At 41.0% G+C, this 23,223-nt stretch overlaps 1 protein-coding gene across 2 annotated transcripts in view; it reads right to left on the bottom strand.

Moving 5' to 3' along the window:
• Nucleotides 1–23,223, bottom strand: part of LOC137325178 (dihydropyrimidine dehydrogenase [NADP(+)]-like) — a 598,790-nt gene that overhangs the window by 347,730 nt on the left and 227,837 nt on the right. For both annotated transcript variants that reach the window (XM_067989971.1, XM_067989972.1), the window contains exons 4-6: nucleotides 14,087–14,174; nucleotides 8,725–8,886; nucleotides 2,799–2,995 (exon numbers count right to left, since the gene is read on the bottom strand). In XM_067989971.1, the coding sequence (XP_067846072.1) occupies nucleotides 2,799–2,995; nucleotides 8,725–8,886; nucleotides 14,087–14,174 (447 nt within the window). The remainder of the gene's footprint in view (nucleotides 1–2,798; nucleotides 2,996–8,724; nucleotides 8,887–14,086; nucleotides 14,175–23,223) is intronic.

The raw sequence follows: 23,223 nt of genomic DNA on the forward strand, positions 1-23,223 counted from the left end.
AGAATTGCTACTTCTCTCTGCAGATGTTGGGGTGCAGGAGCGAGCAGGAGGGCCCAGAGCACCTCTCGGGCCACCTGACCTGCCTGGCATCCTTCCACTAATCCCCTTTTCCTCCAAACACATCACCTCGAAGGATTCTTGGTGGCAAACCTTCTGGTGCCAATAAAGGAAGCCCGGATTAAAAAAATGAATAAATAACTACATCTGGCAGAAAGAATCATGAAAGCCTAAGTGCCAGCCAGAAAAAAAACATTACAAGAAGGAACTGCCTAATGTATTCACCCTTAAACATGTGTGTTTTTTAAATACCCTTCTGCCTGCAGGCCTAACTGAGCCTTGTCCCCCACCAGGTTTCACTGGCGTGCTGGAAATTCTGTGTCCAGTTTGTCCATGAGCCTAAAAATGGGGCGGAGCCCATTCCCACATATGTTCATGAAGTTCCCGCCTACTTTGGATGGAAGCTTCAAACGCCTGCCCCAGTCCTGAGCTGAAGATCGAGCAGGGCCTTGAACAGGTGGGAAACTGGCAGTACTAATTTCCTTCAGATTTTTGTACCTCTGCCATCCGACTATCACGCAAATTGGTGTGGTTGCAGGATAACAATCTACCCCATACTGTCATTAGAGTGAAAGCTCATGATATCACATCTGGTGGAGTTCTTCGCTAAATATCTGCTAACTAGAAGATCATTATGGTACTAAGGATAGTGATCAGGTAATTGGACCCCATTTTTCAGCCATAAAATGGGAAAAAATAACCAATTTTGTAGGGCTTTGTCCTGTGGCCCAAGGATACCTGAAATACGTCCGACCGCATATTGGGTTGGGTGCTTTTCAGCCGTCCCTGGTGGCTGCGACTGCCTAAACCAGGCATTAGGCCCCTTGCATATGTTAATGAGAGGCCTAACACCTGTTTCGGGACCCCTCTCCCAAATTGGTCAGGGTTGAGCGGAGATAAGCCGGGCACGCTCAGGTTTTCCTGTGTTTGCTGAGGCCTAACCAGCGGCCGCCAACAAAAATGTAAGTATTTTTTATACTTGACTTCATGCACTACTGCCAGCCTCTAACTGCCCCTGCTAGCCTCCCTCCCGTTCTCCTTCCCCTCCCCCCAAGGAATTGTCAGTACACCATCAAACTGCTTCTGGAGGTGTGACAGGAGCCTGCAGCTCACCAGAAATATGTGACGATGCCCGAAGCCCAATTTTGGATGAGCCTCAGGCCTTCGGCTTCTGACATGCACTCCCAATGTGCTTGCCATTTAAGGCACAAAAACGGGCCTAAACAAATTTCTAGGCCAGCAAGTGCATAGATATCTCCTTTTATAATCTTTTGGGGTTATTACATTCAGTACAATGTTCTTCCCCTTTTAAGAACTTGCTTTGTATCCTTTTAACAAGACTCATTTATTTTAGTCATTCATTTTGATACTGTAGTGGATGCATTTAAATAGTTAGATGCAAGATTTTTAGGTTTCTATCAGAAAATCTTCAGTCTGATAACTGTCACAAATCCTTTGGGGGAATTGCAATCGTTTAAAATTCAAGGTAATCTGATACCATAGTTTTACCATTTCACAGAGCAGATGGATCTGTAATGATTTTGGTTCTGCCTTACATCCCAATGAAGCAGATTTTGCAGAACACCAATGATAACTGGGTTTAATATTGCACTTTTGGCATTTGTGTAGGGCATCAATTCAATGTTAAAAGTGCAGTTTAAAAAGAGCAATCATTATGAAGCTCTGCTAAAAAGGCAAGTTTTAAAATAAAATAAAATCGATGGTGCCTCCATTTTGGGATGCAGATTGCATTCTCATGCTGATGCAAAGTGGTTTTGGGTGGATAATATGACTTGAGTGTCAAAGCACACTAATGCCAAGAAGTACAAGACTCACCTAAGAGTCCATTTTACACTGCTTTGAGTTTCAATAGCTTCAGTATAATACCAGACCTGAGCAAAAGCACATTTTAAAAGTTCATAAGTAATCCACTGGGCCCCTGGGAACTTTATAAAAACTTTACGTGGAATCTGTTTAACATTATTAGAAAGTAGACCTCTCTTTCCTAACATTAAAAATTAGCGACTGGAGGAATGGAGCTCTGTGCATGTGTAGAAGCCCACATGTGCAGATTTCTTCATCTATTCTGCCATCTGTGCATTGCAGCTGGCAAGTACGGGTCTCAGATTGGTAGCTGCTGTATAACAGCAATCTTAAGTGACTGGGGAAAAAAACAAGTGCATCTGTTCTTTTTAATCTTCAAAAATGTTTCTGGCACTGGGAGATTGGTCAGCAGTGCTTCATGCATGCATACACGGAGCAATGCTTTCTCTAACTATACTGCACAATGCAAACTTCATAAAAAAGAAAATCAACCAAAAGAAGATATGATTTGAATTTAACATAATATCCTCCTAGCAACTCTTTTATATGGACTTTTTTTATGGACTACCTAAATTAGGCTCAATTTGGACACTTCACTGTTAGGTATAATGCAGCTGTGGTCTGGTACAACCAGTGGCTATTGCCACAATTCTAAAATTATAAACATATTACAATTGGATAATTATTAGACTCCTTTCTTTTTAATCTCACTGCAACATATTCTCAAAGTAGGAGAAAAGCATAGTGAATAATTAAAAGTAAATCCTTTTGTCAACTATAAGATGTCTAGATTTTCAGTGTAAAGTTTGACATTCAGAAAATGACATCAGTTGGTAGAGTAAACTGCAGGCAGAACGCATAACTTTGTACAATGTCTCAACTTAATTATGGTTACGGAAGCAAAAGGCAAAATCTACCTCAAACCTCCAACATATTCGTGTTTTTCAAATATTGTGACGTCTGAATAGCCTAATCGAGCCAAAAAGGAAGCACAACTGATACTGGCAGGACCACATCCAATCAGGGCTATTTTAGCCTGGAAGCTTTCAGGTAATTCTTCTGGAGGCGGAAGTGATGGATTCCGAATCTGAGGAATCTTCATCTCTTTGAACACCTAGGTAGTTAAGAGAGAAAAAATATTGAAATTGAAAAACTTGTTCCTTCTGCTTGATCAAAAAACATTCAAAAAAATTCTAATTAATCTCAATTGTCTAGCAAGAATTAAAATGGCTGTATATATGCAAAGATGTATTATGCTAAGTGCATATGTTACATCTATCTCACATTCACACATAACACACACACAAACTGAACAATTCTCGAAAGTATTTCGGGGAGCAACTTTGCAGGTATCACCATATTAGTATATCTCCAAATCTATTGATTTGTTTTAAAGGTTAAACATCAGAGGTCAAAAAGCTTTAAAGTAACCTTATGCGTGTAAATTATGCTTTGAATGTTGGGTTCAGGGAACAAGCAGCAACTTCTAAGAACTAAGCATGAAAGGATTATTTGATCTCAGTGAACGAAGTGTCCCTGTTACCCCGGCCTCCCCCATTAATGGCATGTTTCACCAGGCTCCATCGAGTGGTGTCAGTTCCTCTGGGGAAATTGCTGTTAATGTCTCCATCTTGATAATTGTTGTTCCGTCGGTAGTGATGGTACTAAGGTAAATGCGGTTTAGAACTGGATGAGGCAGTCAAACAGCATGTGATCCTTCCATGGCCTTGCCCCTCCCTATCTCTGTAACCTCCTCCAGCCCTATAACCCTCCAAGATCTCTCCGCTACTCCAATTCTTGCCTCTTGCGCATCCCCGATTTTAATCGCTTCACCATTGGCGGCTGTGCCTTCAGTTGCCTAGGCCCAAAGCTCTGGAATCCCCTCTCTAAACCTCTCCACCTTTCTCTCCTCCTTTAAGATGCTCCTTAAAACTTACCTCTTTGACCAAGCTTTTGGCCACCTGTCCTAATATCTCCTTATGTGGCTCACTGTCAAATTTTGTTTGATAACGCTCCTGTGAAACACCTTGGGATATTTTACTACGTTAAATGCAAGTTGTTGTTGATCCCTCCATGGCTATGGATAGCTACTAAGGTGAAATGAAGGTGACTGCATGTCTGATAGTGCTCCTAGTCTGCAGTTATGCTATTACTTTTGTGTCAGTGAAATATAGATTTGGGTGCATAATTGGCATTAATGTGGCAGTATAAATTGGGAGTAATGTTGGATATTAGACACCCTACAGCCTGAAGCAAAAATCACAAAACATTCTATAGTGGGCAGTCTCATACCAGTTGGACTGTGAAACCACATTTCAAAAGTTCTCAGGCAGGTGGACTTTCTGAGAATTTTATAAGCTTATTTTTAATTCTTTTACCCATAAGAGAACCATCACTTCTACTGGTGTACTTACTACGTGAAAAATTAAACACAAGGAGCAGTAATCTGTGTATGTGCATACATATATGATATATAGAGCTCCCCTGTCACTAGCTCAGTGTAAGACACAGTCAGTATTGTAACTTGGACCTGTCAACTGAGCACTGCACTATACAAATATTCGTCTGAGATTTCTATGGTACAACTGGAGACTTAATCCCATTTCACTGTTGCAATAAATATTTCCTTGGTTTAGTTAAAATACAACAACTTGCATTTATATAGCTTCAACGTAGTAAAACATAATAACATAGTTACGATGTTTAGTTGCTAAGATGTCCAACTTGGTGTGCCATTATAAGACCATTGCTCAGCTGTTTCCTGTGGGCACAACCTTAAGTCAATTAGAGGCTAATTAGGGAGGGAATTTTTTATCAATGACAGCTGACCGTAAATCCTGGCTTCTGCCCTTGGGTCAGAAAAAACAAACAGGAAGTGCAGAGCTTTTTTTTCTCTTCTTTTAAAAATTGTTTTTCATCTATAACTAAATGAAACTCTCTGAAACATGAAAGACAGGCACTAGATACAAGACTTAGATATATACATATATATTTATATTCATGGTTTAAAGTAATATATGGTGGAACATAAGTTCATAATCCCCAAGCTAGAAAGAAATTTGTGTATTCAATGTAGCACACAAAATGTCTAGAAGACTGACTTGCATTTATCACACCTTATCATGCATTCAAGAAATACTGTAAAGTACTTCAGACAAACACAGCATCACAACATCCCACAAACAATAATCAGATAATCAGGGGTGGTGTTTGCCTTGCCGGGGCCCTGTACAAAGGTTCAGTTTGGAGGCCCTACATTTTACTAGACAAACGTATCACTGGATCCATTCAGGGCCCCGTGTAATGACAAGGGTTGCATGGATCTGATGCTGCCCTGGAGATAAATGACCAGTTAAACTGTTTGGTGTAGTTGCTCAAAGGAGCAATGTAAAACAAAACATTAGAAAAACTCCCTATTCTTCTTTGGATTGTTAACATCTACCTGAATGGTATCAGTCTTCAATTTAAGCCCAGGAAGTAAGATTGGGTTTTGGAAGGACCAGTATGGGTTGGCTCTCCAAACCCAAATTAAACTTGGGTGATTCACTCTCAGTTCATTGCCTACAGTGCGAATGTACCATCAGAGGAGAGTGCTACCAACGAAGCCAACCCGATACTTACTTGGCATGATTACAGAGTTACTTCTATAAAATATAATATTATTGTATCTTTTCTTAATAAATTAAACACTTTTGGCTTTAAAATCTAGACAAAAGAAGAAATGTTACCTCTCACTTCCAATAAATATTACAAAATCAACCGTAAAGGAAGAGAACTAAAGTGAAAAAATAAGTCTGTATGCTTGACAAGCCCATCATAATAAACCCTAACGTCCCCTTTCCAAACATAATTACTGTTAGAATTCTCTATCTGTAAATTTTCACATTTTAAAGGATATTAAAATTAAAATATAGAAAAAGCCAATAAACAAAGCACTGAAAATAATCATTTTCATTGGAAATCATTTTTTTTGGAATTAGAATCCAGATTTTAAATGTCACATCACAGTGAAACTAAATTCAAATACACGACAGCATCACATTAATTTTTTTTAGACCATCGTATTAATGAAGGTATTGTTCAAGTGGAGTGAGTAATCAGGTAATTAGACCCTTTCGTTCTGCAAGTTTAAAGTAATGGGTAATTTGGAGATAGCAGCACAAAATTTGCTTTGGGTTGGTTCAACTAGATGAAGGAACATAACAGTTCCAACACCCAAAATTCTGGTTGAGATGGTAATTGTCAGGTTCTGAAAATGTACACTCTCAATTTATGAAGCTATTACATACACATCTATTTATGGATCCATTGTTGTATGATTAAGGGTGCATTCACATAGAAATTTTATAAAATCATTATATATAGGTGTACAATCACACACATTTTATGACAGTGTACATTCCCATATATAGTGAAGTCACTGCACATCCTGACTTCTTGAGAGAGGTGAATGTATCATCACATCAGGCTGCTTGCACTGGGAACAATGCTGTTTGGGGAGAGGGGGGACAAAGCAGCTTGATTGGTCCTAGGTTCTGGTTTAATTAAGGTTCGGGCTGATGGGGAAGGCTCCTGAAAACTGGTGGTCATGTTTGTTAGGATTGGTGCCCCTCACAATCAATGGATGGGTTGCTATGCTGAGTGGGTAGTTTGCAGGTCTCCAAAATCAGGCCCGAGTCCATGTGGTGTTGCCCCAAATTTAGGCAGAAGCCAAACATCACCCATTCTGATTGGCAGATGCCCCATATATATTGTATCCATGCGTTTGTTGTGGGCGGGGCTGCACTTCATCATAGAGGGGGGGGGTGCATCTTTTTGCAGCTAGTAATGAGAATCATGCTAGCCTGTGTGTTGTGGCTGACCCTTTCTCACCACTGGGCAGGCCCAGCTCGCACTGAACTGGGATGTCTGAAATTTTTAGAGTGTTTATGTTCCTTGCGATTTTTTGGACTGCTGTCCAGATGGCTGGATGCAGGGGCAATCAAGAATATGTGGAGAACAGTGCCCTTCTGGCAACAGCTCCTTCAAAAATGAACACTTAATAGCCTTAAATATAATGGTACAAATTTAGTAAATTGAATCAAGCAATCAAACTAAAATGCTTTGTTACTAATCCTTTCCAGTTTTAAATGAAATACAATCCTTATTATAGGACAGACCAATGTCACAAATCAAGTCCAAAGTTATTACTTGCACTTGTTCTCTAAACACTACCCATTTTGCTATTGGATTTATCACAACTATGACACCTATTATAAGCCTAATCTATTTTCTTTATGTAAGCCTATATTTCTAATACTGAATCTGACATTTATCATGCAGGCGGACTGGCTGCACAATAGGCAGCCACAATCATCACTACTTTACCAGTATTAGGTGACAGACACTCACTGTCAAAAGCACCACGACTGCAATAACAGACACCTTACAGTTGTCATTAATACTATCACTGGTTTTGGTGTGAGGTACTCCATCACATGTTGTGTCAGCACGTCCTGCATCTTCTTTCCTCTGCTATCAATAACACAAGTATAACCAATAATAAACGAGATGAATCTACTCAATCTTGCCACAAACTACTACAAAAAGCATGCAGAGAACTTCCATTGTGACTGAACTACCTTATGACCTTCATTTAAATGTGCATGACTTCCTAAACAGCACAAATTCTATAGCAGTTGTAGTAAGCTTTAAAAAGTGGCACTGCCCAATCTGCTCACGTTTTCCTAGAATTTACAGTAAAAGGAGTTTCTGTCAAAAATTATAAGGGTATAAATTACTTTTGGTGATTATTATTGTGTGAATGCTTAATATGTTAGAACTAAATGATTTGGCACAGGCTTTAACCAGTTTATATTAAATGCATTGGTGCCTCCATTAAAATAGAGATAAATTTGGATAAATGGGATAAGCGCTCGTCCAGTCACTTTGTCAACAGTAATTTCTATTCCATAGTGTGCAATATCACACTTTTTGAAGTCAAATGCAGAATACTACTTAAGTGTAGTCAATGTAATGGCTATGTTGGATACTCACCAATTTGAGAGCATAAATACTAGTGTCTCGTGATGACAGTCCACACATTTTGATTTTACGTATTAGCCAGTGAAGGCAGACTATTTTACAAATGGGTCACCAATAGGATTTTTAGAAGATTTTTTCCAACACAAGAGAGTCACCCCTAGCTGCACCACAAACTTTTGCTATCCATTCTATTCACTGTGCATTTGAAAAAAAGAAAATGCTTTCACCACACCGCTCCTCAAGGTGCAGTAATCCGCTTCCAGGACTTTATCTCGACTGCTTCAAACAAGTATCCAGGAAATACATACAAACAATGCTGGTCAGTTGGCAAATCCTCAATAACTCATCATTTGGGAAAAAAAGATTCCAGACTTCATGTGCAATCTTTCACGGGGACAGCACATTAAGTTCACGAAGACACTGCATCATCAGGTCTGCCCATTCTATAAATAAATATGAACCATTAAAGCAATGTAGTATCCTGCATCATTATGACACCTGCTGCACTCACCACATGGGCCATTATTTTATGGATGACATGAAATGTGTGTGGGTGATCATCGGTGTCTACAATGTAGTTCTTTACTATATAATGTATTGCTTATTCTAAACACTTATTGCTGTTACATCAAAACCCGTATAACAATATCATTTCAGAAAATGTTCATAACCTGAAAGTCACTTCAATGGTTATGTGAAATAATTAACTGTTTTGAAAAAAAACTGACATACTGGTGAAAATATAAATTCATAACAACATAAGTTTATAAAACGTCACTGAATACTGACGTATGTAATATTCAGATACTTTCTGCATACCTCTGTGGCAAACTGTTGCAGTCCACCTATGTTAATAGCTCCTTCTTCAGATGCATGTAAATTGCATCCTCCCACACAGAGGTCAGAGGTTGGACATACCATCCCACAAGTTAGACCGAGGGGGTTGTCAGACAGAATGGTTTTGGCAGCTCCATAGTAGTTCTATAAAACAATATAAACAGAAGACTCAGCAACAATGTACAAAACAATAAGATTAATACTAACTTAACAACATCATAAATTATGAGAATACATATTAACCAACTGTTCAACAATAATGCATAAAACAAAATGGAAACAATATTAGCATAGGAAAATGTCTTATCAAAAAAATTGCAGTGTAAAGAATTGTTTTAAAAGCTGTAATAACTTAAATTGGTGAGGTGAGAGTGACTGCCCTTGACATCAAGGCAGCATTTGACTGAGTGTGGCACCAAGGAGCCCTTGTAAAATTGAAGTCAATGGGAATCAGGGGGAAAACTCTCCAGTGGCTGGAGTCATACCTAGCGCAAAGGAAGATGGTAGTGGTTGTTGGAGGCCAATCATCTCAGCCGCAGAGTATTGCTGCAGGAGTTCCTCAGGGCAGTGTCCTAGGCCCAACCATCTTCAGCTGCTTCATCAATGACCTTCCCTCCATCATAAGGTCAGAAATGGGGATGTTTGCTGATGATTGCACAGTGTTCAGTTCCATTCGCAATCCCTCAGATAATGAAGCAGTCCGAGCCTGCATGCAGCAAGACCTGGACAACATCCAGGCTTGGGCTCATAAGTGGCAAGTAACATTCGCACCAGACAAGTGCCAGGCAATGACCATCTCCAACAAGAGGGAGTCTAACCACCTCCCCTTGACATTCAACGGCATTACCATCGCAGAATCCCCCACCATCAACATCCTGGGGGTCACCATTGACCAGAAATTTAACTGGAACAGCCACATAAATACTCTGGCTACAAGAGCAGGTCAGAGGCTGGGTATTCTGCGGCGAATGATTCACCTCCTGACTCCCCAAAGCCTTTCCACCATCTACAAGGCACAAGTCAGGATGAGTGCAGCTCCAACAACACTCAAGAAGCTCAACACCATCCAGGACAAAGCAGCCCACTTGATTGGCACCCCATCCACCACCCTAAACATTCACTCCCTTCACCACCGGCGCACAGTGGCTGCAGTGTGTACCATCCGCAGGATGCACTGCAGCAACTCGCCAAGGCTTCTTAGACAGCACCTCCCAAACCCGCGACCTCTACCACCTAGAAGGACAAGAGCAGCAGGCACATGAGAACAACACCACCTGCATGTTACCCTCAAGTCACACACCATCCCGACTTGGAAATATATCGCCGTTCCTTCATCGTCGCTGGGTCAAAATCCTGGAACTCCCTTCCTAACAGCACTGTGGGAGAACCTTCACCATACGGACTGCAGCGGTTCAAGAAGGCGGCTCACCACCACCTTCTCAAGGGCAATTAGGGATGAGCAATAAATGCCGGCCTCGCCAGCGACGCCCACATCCCATGAACGAATAAAAAAAATGTTCTGATCAATTACCGATTCAACTTCTCTTTCTTTAAGACAATTTAATATAAACATGAATGGAAACAACTTGGTGTTTTTCTCACAAGAAGACATCTTGATGTTTAGGATATACCAAAATACAAGGTAAACAGAGGGTGCATACACACACACAAATATATTAAAATGTGTTTGTAAGTATAAGATAGAAGAAAGAACTTGCACTTATATAATGCCTTTCATGATTTCAGAACACCCCAAAGTGCTTCACAGCCACTGAAATATTTTAGAAGTACAGTCACTGCTGTAATATAGGGAAATGGGGATATTAAAAGCTTGCACCCGCTGTAGATAATTCCATATATACCAAAAAAATGTTGCATGAATACAGTATTCAGCTGTGGGATGAAATCATTTTGTAGTACTCACGAGTGCCCTGTGCGTTTATCTAGTCCAGTAACATAACAAGTTACATTTATATAGCATCTTTAAATATAAAATAGTGCTAGGGAAATTAATGGGGCTAAAGGCTGACAAATCCCCAGGGCCTGATAATCTACATCCCAGAGTACTAAAGGAAGTGGCCCTGGAAATTGTGGATGCATTGGTGGTCATCTTCCAAAATTCTATAGACTCTGGAACAGTTCCTACAGATTGGAGGGTGGCAAATGTAACCCCACTATTTAAGAAAGGAGGGAGAGAAAAAACGGAATTACAGACCAGATAGCCTAACATCAGTAGTGGGGAAAATGCTAGTGTCTATTATAAGGATCTGATAACAGAACACTTGGAAGGCATTAACGGGATTGGACAAAGTCAGCATGGGTTTATGAAAGGGAAATCATGCTTAACACATCTACTGGAGTTTTTTGAGGATGTAACTAGTAGAATAGATAGGGGCGAACCAGTGGATGTGGTGTACTTGGATTTTCAGAAGGCTTTTGATAAGGTCCCACACAAGAGGTTAGTGTGCAAAATTAAAGCACATGGGATTGGGGGGAATATACTGGCATGGATTGAGAATTGGTTGACAGACAGGAAGCAGAGAGTAGCAATAAACGGGTCTTTTTCCGGTTGGCAGGCAGTGACTAGTGGGGTACCGCAGGGATCAGTGCTTGGGCCCCAGCTATTCACAATGTATATCAATGATTTGGATGAGGGAACGAAATGTAACATTTCCAAGTTTGCAGACGACACAAAGCTGGGTGAAATGTGAGCTGTGAGGAGGATGCAAAGAGGCTCCAATGTGATTTAGACAAGTTGGGTGAGTGGGCAAGAACATCGCAGGTGCAGTATAACGTGGATAAATGTGAGGTTATCAATGTTGGTTGTAAAAACAGAAAGACAGATTATTACCTGAATGGTGATAGATTGGGAAAAGGGGAGGTGCAACGTGACCTGAGTGTCCTTGTACACCAGTCGCTGAAAGCGAGCATTCAGGTGCAGCAAGCAGTTAGGAAGGCGAATGGTGTGTTGGCGTTCATTGCAAGAGGATTTGAGTACAGGAACAGGGATGTCTTACTGCAGTTGTACAGGGCCTTGGTGAGACCACATCTGGAGTATTGTGAGCAGTTTCGGTCTCCTTATCTGAGGAAGGATGTCCTTGCCATGGAGGGAGTGCAATGAAGGTTTACCAGACTGATTCCTGGGATGGCAGGACTGACGTATGAGGAGAGATTGGGTCGACTAGGCCTATATTCACTAGAGTTCAGAAGAATGAGAGGTGATCTCATCGAAACATATAAAATTCTAACAGGACTAGACAGACTAGATGAAGGGAGGATGTTCCCGATGGCTGGGGAATCCATAACCAAGGGTCACAGTCTCAGGATACGGGGTATGCCATTTAGAACCGAGATGAGGAGAAATTTCTTCACTCAGAGGGTGGTGAGCCTGTGGAATTCTCTACCACAGAAGGCAGTGGAGACCAAGTCATTAAATATATTCAAGGAGATAGATATATTTCTTAATGCTAAAGGGATCAAGGGATATGGGGAAAAAGTGGGAACAGGGTACTGAGTTAGACAATCAGCCATGATCATTTTGAATGGCGGAGCAGACCCGAAGGGCCAAATGGCCTACTCTTGCTCCTATTTTCTATGATTCTATGAAAGTAATAAAATGTCCCAAGGCACTTCACAAGTGCGTAATCAGACAAATATTGACACCGAGCCAAAGAACGAGGCATTAGGACGGGTGACTAATAGCTTGGTCAAAGAGGTAGGTTTTAAAGAGCATCTTAAAGGAAGAGATAGCAGTGGAGAGGGAGAGAGGTTTAGGGAGGGAATTCCAGATCTTAGGGTCTAGATGGCTGAAGGCACTGCCGCCAATGGTGGGGCGAGGCAAGTGGGAGATGCACAGGAGGCCAGTGTTGGAGGACCACTGAGCTCTCGGAGGGTTGTACGGCTGGAGGAAGTTACAAAGATAGAGAGGGGAAAAGCCATGGAAGGATTTGTACATAAGGATGAGAAATATTAAGTCAAGGCATTAGAACAAGAGCCAATGTACGTCAGTGAGCACAGGGGTATGTGGGAATGGGACTTGGTGCAAGTTAGAATGGCAGCAAAATTTTGAATGAGCTCAAGTTTATGGAGGGTGGAAGATGAGAGGCTGGCCCGGAGAGCATTGGAATAGTCGAGACTGGAGGTAACAAAAGCATGGATGAGGGCTTCAGCAGCAAATGGGCTGAGGCAAGGGCCGAAGCAGGCAATGCTATGGAGGTGAAAATAGGTGTCGGTGATGAAGAGGATATGGGGTCAGAAGCTCAGTTCAGGTTCATACAGGACGCCGAGGTTACAAACAGTCTAGTTCAGCCTGAGACATTGGCCAGGAAGGGGGATGAAATCGGTGTCTAGAGAACCGAGTTTATGGTGGGGGCCGAAGGCAACAGCTTATCCAGGATTGGATGTCAGATAAGCAGTCTGTCAACACAAAGGGGTCGAGAGAGGTGGTAGTAAGGTAGAGCTGGGTGTCATCGGCGTACATGTGGAACCTGAAGTCCAGATTGAAAAAATGTTCAAGCTAGTGCTGAATGTTGCTCAATATTGAGGGAGACAAGTTCAATCCCCTACTCTGCTAAATTTACAATCTTAGCTCTGCTGCTATTGCAAGAAGGCACCAAGTAAAGGCCAGATATTTTCCCCACAGTGAAGTGGAGAGAAAATAAACTGGATGGGCATCTTCATTGGACCACTCTTACTTCTCTTGGATGGCCAAGATTATATTTGCAGTGGCTTGGGGTTGAGCCATCTATTCTTTTGAATGTGTGTGGTTTATTGCTTGAAAGGGGAGATATTGATGCGTGACGTTATTGGGGGATGATTACACAACCTGAAAAATTATAATTTAGACATGTTATGCCTTTAGTCACATTAATAGAGGTTATATCAATGATTTATAAACATTTAACTGCATTGTAAACTAGAACAGCTTGAATCAAGGATTTTTTTAAATAAGTGTTCGATTTCATGTGTGCACTGTTTTATTAGCTTGTTCCTTGGACAAATAAATGGTAAAGCAATGTACTATCCACACTTCTCATGTAAATGAAGGGATCACTTCTGGTTAGATTTTCATCCAGAAGTAAATTCTTTAATACCACAAGGTTCACTTGTGAATGAGAGTCCTGAACATCATGAGCAAAATTTTTAATCCTCCATACAACACAAATAAAATGGATGTGTTTGACCTAGGGTTTTCCACCCTATTATCAGTCCCTGTGGCATCTGAAAGCCAACCTCATGAACTGGTTACGCTGTTGCAGCTTTGCTTCAAGGATTTAATTTTGGTAAGCCCTACTTCACATCATTTATCCTTTATAGATGGACCTAAATACCAGTCATTTCCTACCTTGTTTGCAATGCTGGTGATAAATGACTTTATGTCCAGATTAGTCGGACAGCTCTTCTGACAAGGAGCATCTGCACACTTCAGGCACCTGAAAGGTAAAGTAATCTTGTCATGAAACATTAATTACAAAAATGATTTAGGTTTGCTGCGATAAAATTACCCCTCCCACCAACTAAACAAGACGAAGAAGTGAACTCACATTTTGTGAAGAACTGGAAAATTCCAACGAACCACAAATTTCTACAACCTTAAAATGAGTTATTTTTGTGGTCATAAAATTCAGCAACAATGGAAAAAAACTGGCTGATAGGAGCAAATCGAATGCAATATTTTTCATCCTTGCACCTATATCAGGGAAAAAATGTCAATAAATCGCATGGCTTCATACCACAATATGCCAGATTAGAGAGTGTGGGTTAAATGGATTGCAGCCACTTCCTCCAAATAGTAAAGAAATAAAAACAAAATATTGGCCCAGAATTTCCTGAAACTACATGACCAGCAATTTAGGCCAAACTTTACGCCTTAATTTACACCAATCACCCCTTCAGCGAGTTACACTGTTTCTGGAGAATCTCCTTAGCATACGCCAGAACATAAAAATCGGCGTAAAATAAATGGAAATCAGTGGAAACAACCGAGGAAAACACCGAACCTACACCAGATTCTTTTTTCAAGACACTATGCATGAAAATTAAAGTTTGAATCCATCAAACTATCATTTATTCAAATTAAGCAAACAATATTTAAGAATATACAACTGTGGAAGTTTTTCAGTTTTTAATGAAATTCATTCTGATGCCATATAGATGCATTCCAAGATACAGAAAATACATTTTAGGACTCAATGAGGATTAAAAAAAAAGGGGGGAAAAAGAATTACCATAAAACGCCAGAAATATAACTTTGCGTCCTGTTGCATCTAAAATTTTAAGTGCAAATTTTCAGCTTGTTCAGAACTAACGTAAATTCAGAAATTTCGCTGAGCTACACTTTTGCATGTGGGCAAGGCTTTGTAAATGAGTGGCAAAGGATTTCGGCGGAGATTTCTCAGATTCGGCGTTAAAGATCGAGGAAATTCAGGCATAGCATAAATGGACGCAAGTCACTTACGGCCCAAATTTCCTCAATCTTTTGCATCGACAATTGGCAATACACCATACTTATGCTGTTTATTCACCATACGTTTCCAGGAAATTCCGGATCTCAGTATTTCCTGTTGTGTAATGAGTTGTTGCTAAAGAACCAGTAAACATAAAATGATTCAATTCCTCTATTTACACAGTCCAGGTTTCCTCAACCTGGCTACATAAAATATTAACTATATTTTTAAGATTTAATCAAGCTGTTTTGTTATTGCCTTGTTTTTTTTTAATGTTTCATCATTTTTATACTTGCCAACAGCCACTCCAGTTTTTTTATACTTCACGGAGGTAATCTGCTTCTATCTCCCTTCTTCCCAAGTTTACAGAGACAGTGGAGGTAATTTTAACCTAACTCGCCGAGTGGAAAACCCACGGGATTGGGTGGAATGTCGCATCCTGCGCAATATTACTCTCTATTGACTTAATTGGATATGGCGTGTAAAACCAGGGTTGTGCATCTGATCCCATCAGTTTCCCGACGGGCAGGTTAGATTAAAATTGTCCCCACTCTTCCTGCATTGATTTGCTCTCCATCGCTATTGCTGACTCTTTCCTACTACTTCACTCCTGGCTCTGCCCCTCACTGCTGCTCCTGGCTCCTACCCTGATGCTTCTGGTGCCAAGGATCAAACTCTTCTTTTAGGAAACAAAGATGGTGACCAAAAGGCATGGTAAATGAAAGCAGCCTATCTGCCTCTATTTAATTCTATCAAACCTTACTGATACCTAAGCCTAATTTTGCAAGATCAGAAATTCCTACCCACAGAGTTGAATTCCCAAGAGGAAGCCGGGTGACACATTCAATCACACCTGATGCTCTTTCATCCTGCTGTCATTTATATATTTACTTTGTTTGCCTGCTTTCTTGATTTGTGACATTTGAAAGAGAAATTAATGTCTGCATATAAATGTTGCACTTGCATGTATATAATCAAGAATCCTTGTGCTCCATAATTTACACCTTGCACACTTTGCCTGCATATTTAGTTTGTAAGGTGTAAAATACATAAGGATTACTGCTCCTAATCAGCTGGCTTTGCAGAAGCTCAGAATCCAGTCAGCAAATATGTGTGCAAGATGTGATATGCATAAATCTTAATGAGGTGTAAATCAATGATCCCATTCAAATTCAGAAAACCAGGTATTAATATACCATGCCAACAAAAGCAAAATGCTGAGTGTTTCCAGCATTTTCTGTTTATATCAGTATACCACATATTGGTAATCTACTACTTAACATTCAATTTCTGGTACTCTCACCAGGCTCGGTAAAAAGACAGCTAGGTGTTAAGTGGTAGATATTTTTGTAAATAGCCAAGCAGCAATGGGGGCTCAGAGACCAAGCCCAGTGAACTGCTTTTAAACAGCTTACAACATACATTTTCTATTAAACAAAAGCTATCAGTTTAGCATGGTTTTACCCTGTATTTTATAAAAGTATTTATTATAAATAGAAATTTGAGGTGTCCCCAAATCCTGCATTGACTTGCCACAGAATCTGCATTCCCAAACCGTAGATTCTCCAGAATGATACCAAGGCGTAAAGGGTTAAATTATGAGGATAATAATTATGAGGCATAAACTTGGCTTGTATTCCCTTGAGTTTAGAAAGTTGAGGTGTTTAAAATTATAAAAGGGTTCGATAAGAGTAGATGCAGAGAAGCAATTTCCTTTGGCAGGGGAACCGAAAACAAGGGGACACAATCTTAGAATTAGAGCTTGGCCCTTCAGGAGTGAAATCAGGAAGCATTTTCTCACAGAAAGAGTAGTGGAAATCTCGAATTCTCGCCCCAAAAGGCTATGGATGCTGGGTCAATTAAATGTTTAAGTCTGAGATTGACGGATTTTTTTATTAAGTAAGGGTATCAAACGATATGGATTAAAAGCAGGTAAATGGAGTTAAGGTATAGATCAGCCATGATCTAACTGAATGGGAGAACAGGCTCGAGGGGGCTGAATGGCCTACTCTTGTTCCTATGTTCCTATAATTTAGCTGTATGTGCTGTTGGAGTGAGCTGAGGTACTGCAGAATTTTAACACCCTGCATATGTCAGTGAATGAATTCAGAATAATACTTATTCAACCCAAAAGGGTTATTTGCACACATTGCACTGAACACCAGTATGGGCAGAATTCATCGGTATCAGCACAGGATACCTCTACGTATATTAGAATGATACGCATGCTAATTTTAATATTCTCACATATTAAATAACATCAAATTTGGTCTGCTGGTATAGACTCATGACCTTGTATGAATGTGGCATTTATGCCTTATAAATATTCAGAATTTGCAGCATGACTAGTTAATTGGATTCACCTCCTCAATAGCTCAATTGGTGTTTTTAATTCATCTGTTGGAATTTTGTGAACTGGTATTAATGCTGCCCAGAGTGGCCTTAACACCTGACTGGAATGTCACTTTGTGCATAGGGGTCAGGATCTTCCTTTATATCTTCAAAAAGGAACAATGTGATAATGCAGGGATCATCTGCCACCAATACCTACAGTTGATAAGAAGCAGAAATTGTAACAGTTATTTGTATGGATACTGTGAGCTTCACGAAGGGGAAACTCAATGATACAATGTATGTTGAGTATGATTTTACTACCTTCACTTCTCACTCCACATGATTTCTGCAGTCAGCTATACCTTCTGTTAAAAGATTGTGTTGCGGTTAAGATAGTGATCTCAAAGTTTGCCAGTTCCTTAGGAAGGTTTTGCCAGCCACAGGACACAAGTGAATCTCAACCTTTTATTTGAACCGAAATTGAATTCGGCACAGTTTCAATCTCATGTTACAAAAATAGTTTAATAAAGGCTTACAATCTGAATGATTTTATCACAATCTTTTGGAGCAACCTCCTCAAAGCAACTCCTCCATCAAGTTGTGACATTTAAACACATTTAAACTGGACAACAAATTAAACAGTAGTAGAATATAAACAAACTGTTAATCTTTAACTTGTAAGAAAATCAAAATTTAAAGTAAAAAAAAATCATTTTCTGTTCTGTTATAGTTTTACTAACAATATTAAGGCTGCATGCAGTGAACAAAGCTAGAAAATTATTTAGAATTTATCTCTAGGCATGGCAGGTTGCTGACTTACTTTCTCTCCACAGGAACTAAAAAACCTCCCTCCCACTCCATGCCAACTCTCAATGCCAACTCTCAATATGCATGGGAAAGGTAAAGGAAGACGACAAATATCCAGAGGAGTTTCAGTAGCTCCAGAACAACTGGCTCTCACCTGCTCACCTGTGCTCTGCACAACATTCCTGATTACAAAGAGTGAGTGCCAGTTGCTCTATGAGCAAACAGAAAGCTCTTGCTTTGAGATGTATGTGTCCATCTTTTTTTTTTATTCGTTCATGGGATGTGGGCATCGCTGGCGAGGCCAGCATTTATTGCCCATCCCTAATTGCCCTTGAGAAGGTGGTGGTGAGCCGCCTTCTTGAACCGCTGCGGTCCGTGTGGTGAAGGTTCTCCCACAGTGCTGTTAGGTAGGGAGTTCCAGGATGTTGACCCAGCAACAATGAAGGAATGGCGATATATTTCCAAGTCAGGATGGTGTGTGACATGGAGGGGAACGTGCAGGTGGTGTTGTTCCCATGTGCCTGCTGCCCTTGTCCTTCTAGGTGGTAGAGGTCATGGGTTTGGGAGGTGCTGTCGAAGAAGCCTTGGCGAGTTGCTGCAGTGCATCCTGTGGATGGTACACACTGCAGCCACTGTGCGCCGGTGGTGAAGGGAGTGAATGTTTAGGGTGGTGGATGGTGTGCCAATCAAGTGGGCTGCTTTGTCCTGGATGGTGTCAAGCTTCTCCAGAGTTGTTGGAGCTGCACTCATCCAGGCAAGTGGAGAGTATTCCATCACACTCCTGACTTGTGCCTTGTAGATAGTGGAAAGGCTTTGGGGAGTCAGGAGGTGAGTCACTCGCTGTAGAATACCCAGCCTCTGTCCTGCTCTTGTAGCCACAGTTAAGTTTCTGGCCAATGGTGACCCCCAGGATGTTGATGGTGGGGGATTCTGTGATGGCAATGCCATTGAATCTCAAGGCTAGGTGGTTAGACTCTCTCTTGTTGGAGATGGTCATTGCCTGGCACTTGTCTGGCGCAAATGTTACTTGCCACTTATCAGCCCAAGCTTGGATGTTGTCCAGGTCTTGCTGCATGCGGGCACGGACTGCTTCATTATCTGAGGGGCTGCGAATGGAACTGAACACTGTACAATCATCAGTGAACATCCCCATTTCTGACCTTGTGATGGACGGAAGGTCATTGATGAAGCAGCTGAAGATGGTTGGGCCTAGGACACTGCCCTGAGGAACTCCTGCAGCAATGCCCTGGGGCTGAGATGATTGGCCTCCAACAACCACTACTATCTTCCTTTGTGCTAGGTATGACTCCAGCCACTGGAGAGTTTTCCCCCTGATTCCCATTGGCTGCAATTTTACTAGGGTTCCTTGGTGCCACACTCAGTCAAATGTTGCCTTGATGTCAAGGACAGTCACTCTCATCTCACCTCTGGAATTCAGCTCTTTTGTCCATATCTGGACCAAGGCTGTAATGAGGTCTGGAGCCGAGTGGTCCTGGTGGAACCCAAACTGAGCATTGATGAGCTGGTTATTGGTGAGGAAGTGCACCTTGATAGCACTGTCGATGACACCTTCCATCACTTTGCTGATGATTGAGAGTAGACTGATGGGGCGGTAATTGGCCAGATTGGATTTGTCCTGCTTTTTGTGGACAGGACATACCTGGGCAATTTTACACTTTGTCGGGTAGATGCCAGTGTTGTAGCTGTACTGGAAGAGTTTGGCTAGAGGCGCGGCTAGTTCTGGAGCACAAGTCTTCCGCACTACAGCCGGGATGTTGTCGGGGCCCATAGCCTTTGCTGTATCCAGTGCACTCAGCCGTTTCTTGATATCATGTGGAGTGAATCGAATTGGCTGAAGACTGGCTTCTATGATGGCGGGGATATCGGGAGGAGGCCGAGATGGATCATCTACTCGGCACTTCTGGCTGAAGATGGTTGCAAACGCTTCAGCCTTGTCTTTTGCACTCGTGTGGAATCCCGTGGAATCTACACATAGGAATTCCTCTAAACCAGACAGTCCAGGAGAAATTTGTGAAAATTTGGGAGGGTGGAGATGAAAGTTATTGGGTGATAGTGGAAATGAAATACTCTGAATGGAATGTCGATACGTTTGGAGGATATGATTGCAAGTGGAGTAGGATAGAACATTTTTAAATGACAGGAGAGTTCTATCAGTGATATAAGGCTGCTTTCTCTGTCTATTATACAAAAGCAATGAATGACGCAACTGCCTCAAGTACTCTTAATGCTTTGTCCTAATAGATCAATTTAATTCACCGGTCCAAGAGTCCCAGAATGGCCAGTACTTATTGTTATTTGTTGGATACACATTTTCAATTGAGTTTTGCTTATTTATCGTATAACTTTGAAGTAGAGTGAGATGAAGCCAATTACGGCTTTGTTGAATGTATCCAGCAGGAAATGCACCTGTATAGAGCAAAAGAATTTTGACTGATACAATTGAAATTAAACATTCAAGTGAGTCAATATAGTATTTTATTGCAACAGATTGAATCATTTCTGAGTGCAGTGCCAGATTTGAAATTAAGGTGTTGGCTAGGGGCTGCAGAAAGTAATCTGAGACGTCAGCTGCTGATACACACAGGCAGGAACGACTTTTGAACTAAAGTAAGCTGAGTTCAGTCACTGGCCTGTGCTGGCTGGAACCGGTTTGAATTAACTAAGTTTTGTGAAAGACAAAGGAAATGTGATAAGACACAAGTCCTTATTTAGAAAAGGAGTAATGAGGTAATGCTACCTAAGTCCTTGGGACAGAGCCAATGAGGAGAAGACACAGGCAAAAAGCGAGTAGGCCTAAACCAAAGGGAGAGAGACAGCACAGCTTGAAGAGATAAGATTCGGAATAAGAGTGAAGGATCTGGGGCGTGGAGCTAGAGCGAAGACTCCGGAGACCAACCATCGCGGAAGTGGAAGACCCTACGTCAGGGACGTAGAGACGCCGTCGAAAGAGAGAGAGAACAGAATGCCTGGCCAGCGTCAGCTCTCCTTTTCGGGTATTATCCTTTATATTCTGTGACCACTCAGGGCGTGTCAGAGAAACCTAGTGGGTGTGCGTTTAGATCTTAGTTTGGGTATAAAACTGTATAACCTGGTGTAAACTGCATGCCTATATCTAACCAGACGTATAAGCTATATGTATATGATCTAACGGCGTGAATAAAATGAATTGAGAGTTAAGAGAGAATTGACACTTCTCCTCTTTGTACTAAGCCAGTAACCGTAACCGGTGACCTCCGATCAACAAAGGATTTGTCCTATGCAGTAACACAACACTGAGGACAGAGAGGAAAACTTAGGTGTGAGGAATATTACATTAATTTGGAATTGCATCCAGTGCCCTATAGTGGGTTGCACCACTGGGTATAAATTAACCACAGGCAATGCATGGGGGGCAAGATTGTTTAATGGAAGTTGAACAAAGAGGTTTGATTGCGTATCTATTTTTCCATGATAAGCCACAAGCTATTGTGGGTTGTACACACCAGATGGTAAAGTGTGACAGCTGTGCAGCCCAATAGTATTCTGTCAGGTGAACCAGATTTAAGGTCCCTCTGTTCATAGGGGAATTCATTCCCTGGAAACCTCATCATAGGTTGCTTGTTTTGCCACACAAACAATAAGAGACTATGCTTAAAAAGGAAGGGAAGTCTAGGGGGAAGCAGATTTTATTTAAAGTGGAGGCAATAATCCATAGCAAGGAACCAGATGTAGTAGGGATAACTGAAACATGGCTATATAAAGAACAGGACTGGCACTTCCCTCCCTCTTTCCTTTTACAGAACAGTAAGAGCAGATTCTTCTTTATACTCTAGGAAAAATATCAAGTTTCTAATCAACATGGAGACCATTCAGTTGGGTGTCCCTTGTTAATGAGATGCTTCAGCAATGTCACTGAACAGCAGCATCTTTGTGTATCCTAGAGCAGGTCCATTGGACACATTAAGGGCTGCAACTTTAAACGTGCCCAAGACCCAAAAGTAGCCAGAAAACCTTTCTATAGGTTGGGGATGCAAATTTCCCAGTCTTCATAGTGGATTCCTTTGGTTCAGCTGTTCAAATGCAGCTTGCAGGTCTATGTGTCTGCCCCCCACTCCCCACGTTGTTTCTATGGAACCACTCTGGGATGCTACCCATCAGTAAAATTATCGGAAAGGACAAACTACAAGGAGAATTTAATTAGAAAGAATTTGTATTTATATAGGTTTAACAAAAATAAAGTTCAGACTATAATTTATTTAATATATTCCACAAAATAGGGGAATACTTTGAACAAAAAAAAATCAATGCTCCTGGATTTTCCTTCATCTTTAAGAACCAATAAGTAGCAGCATGTGGAACAAGTGTTGGAAGAGAAGATTTTAATCTCAATTTGGAGACGGGAGGAGTAATGTCCTATAAAACTGGTCACTTCTTAAAAAGATGCGGGGAAGGGGAGAGAGGGATTAGAACTGGTTTTGTATAAGAAACAGAAGATATTGGTTTGCAAATACTATCCCATTTTCTAACACCATGAAGAAAAAGCTGGGTGATGGTTTCGACAACACAAATGGCATTGCCTATTTTTGGAAATTATTATAGCCTGAATGGGTATTAAAATCTCGAATCAATCTTCATGGATTGCATGATTTGACTAGTAGTTTTGTGATAAACAAGACAACATCTGTGTCGTAGGAAATGTGCTCCTGCTCTATGATATTAAATATGACAGCTGTCCTATTTCCCATTGTTGGAGCTGAAGGTTCAATCATGGATTCAAAAATTAGATGGGATTGAAGGAACCACTGGCATTTGCTTTCTGTAGAATTAAATGATATAGAATCAGTCTTTTTAGTTTATACCAGAGAAGAGAGGATGAGAGGCCAGAATCTAAGAA

This window comes from Heptranchias perlo, chromosome 9, assembly GCF_035084215.1.
Source record: "Heptranchias perlo isolate sHepPer1 chromosome 9, sHepPer1.hap1, whole genome shotgun sequence".
Lineage (NCBI taxonomy): Eukaryota > Metazoa > Chordata > Chondrichthyes > Hexanchiformes > Hexanchidae > Heptranchias > Heptranchias perlo.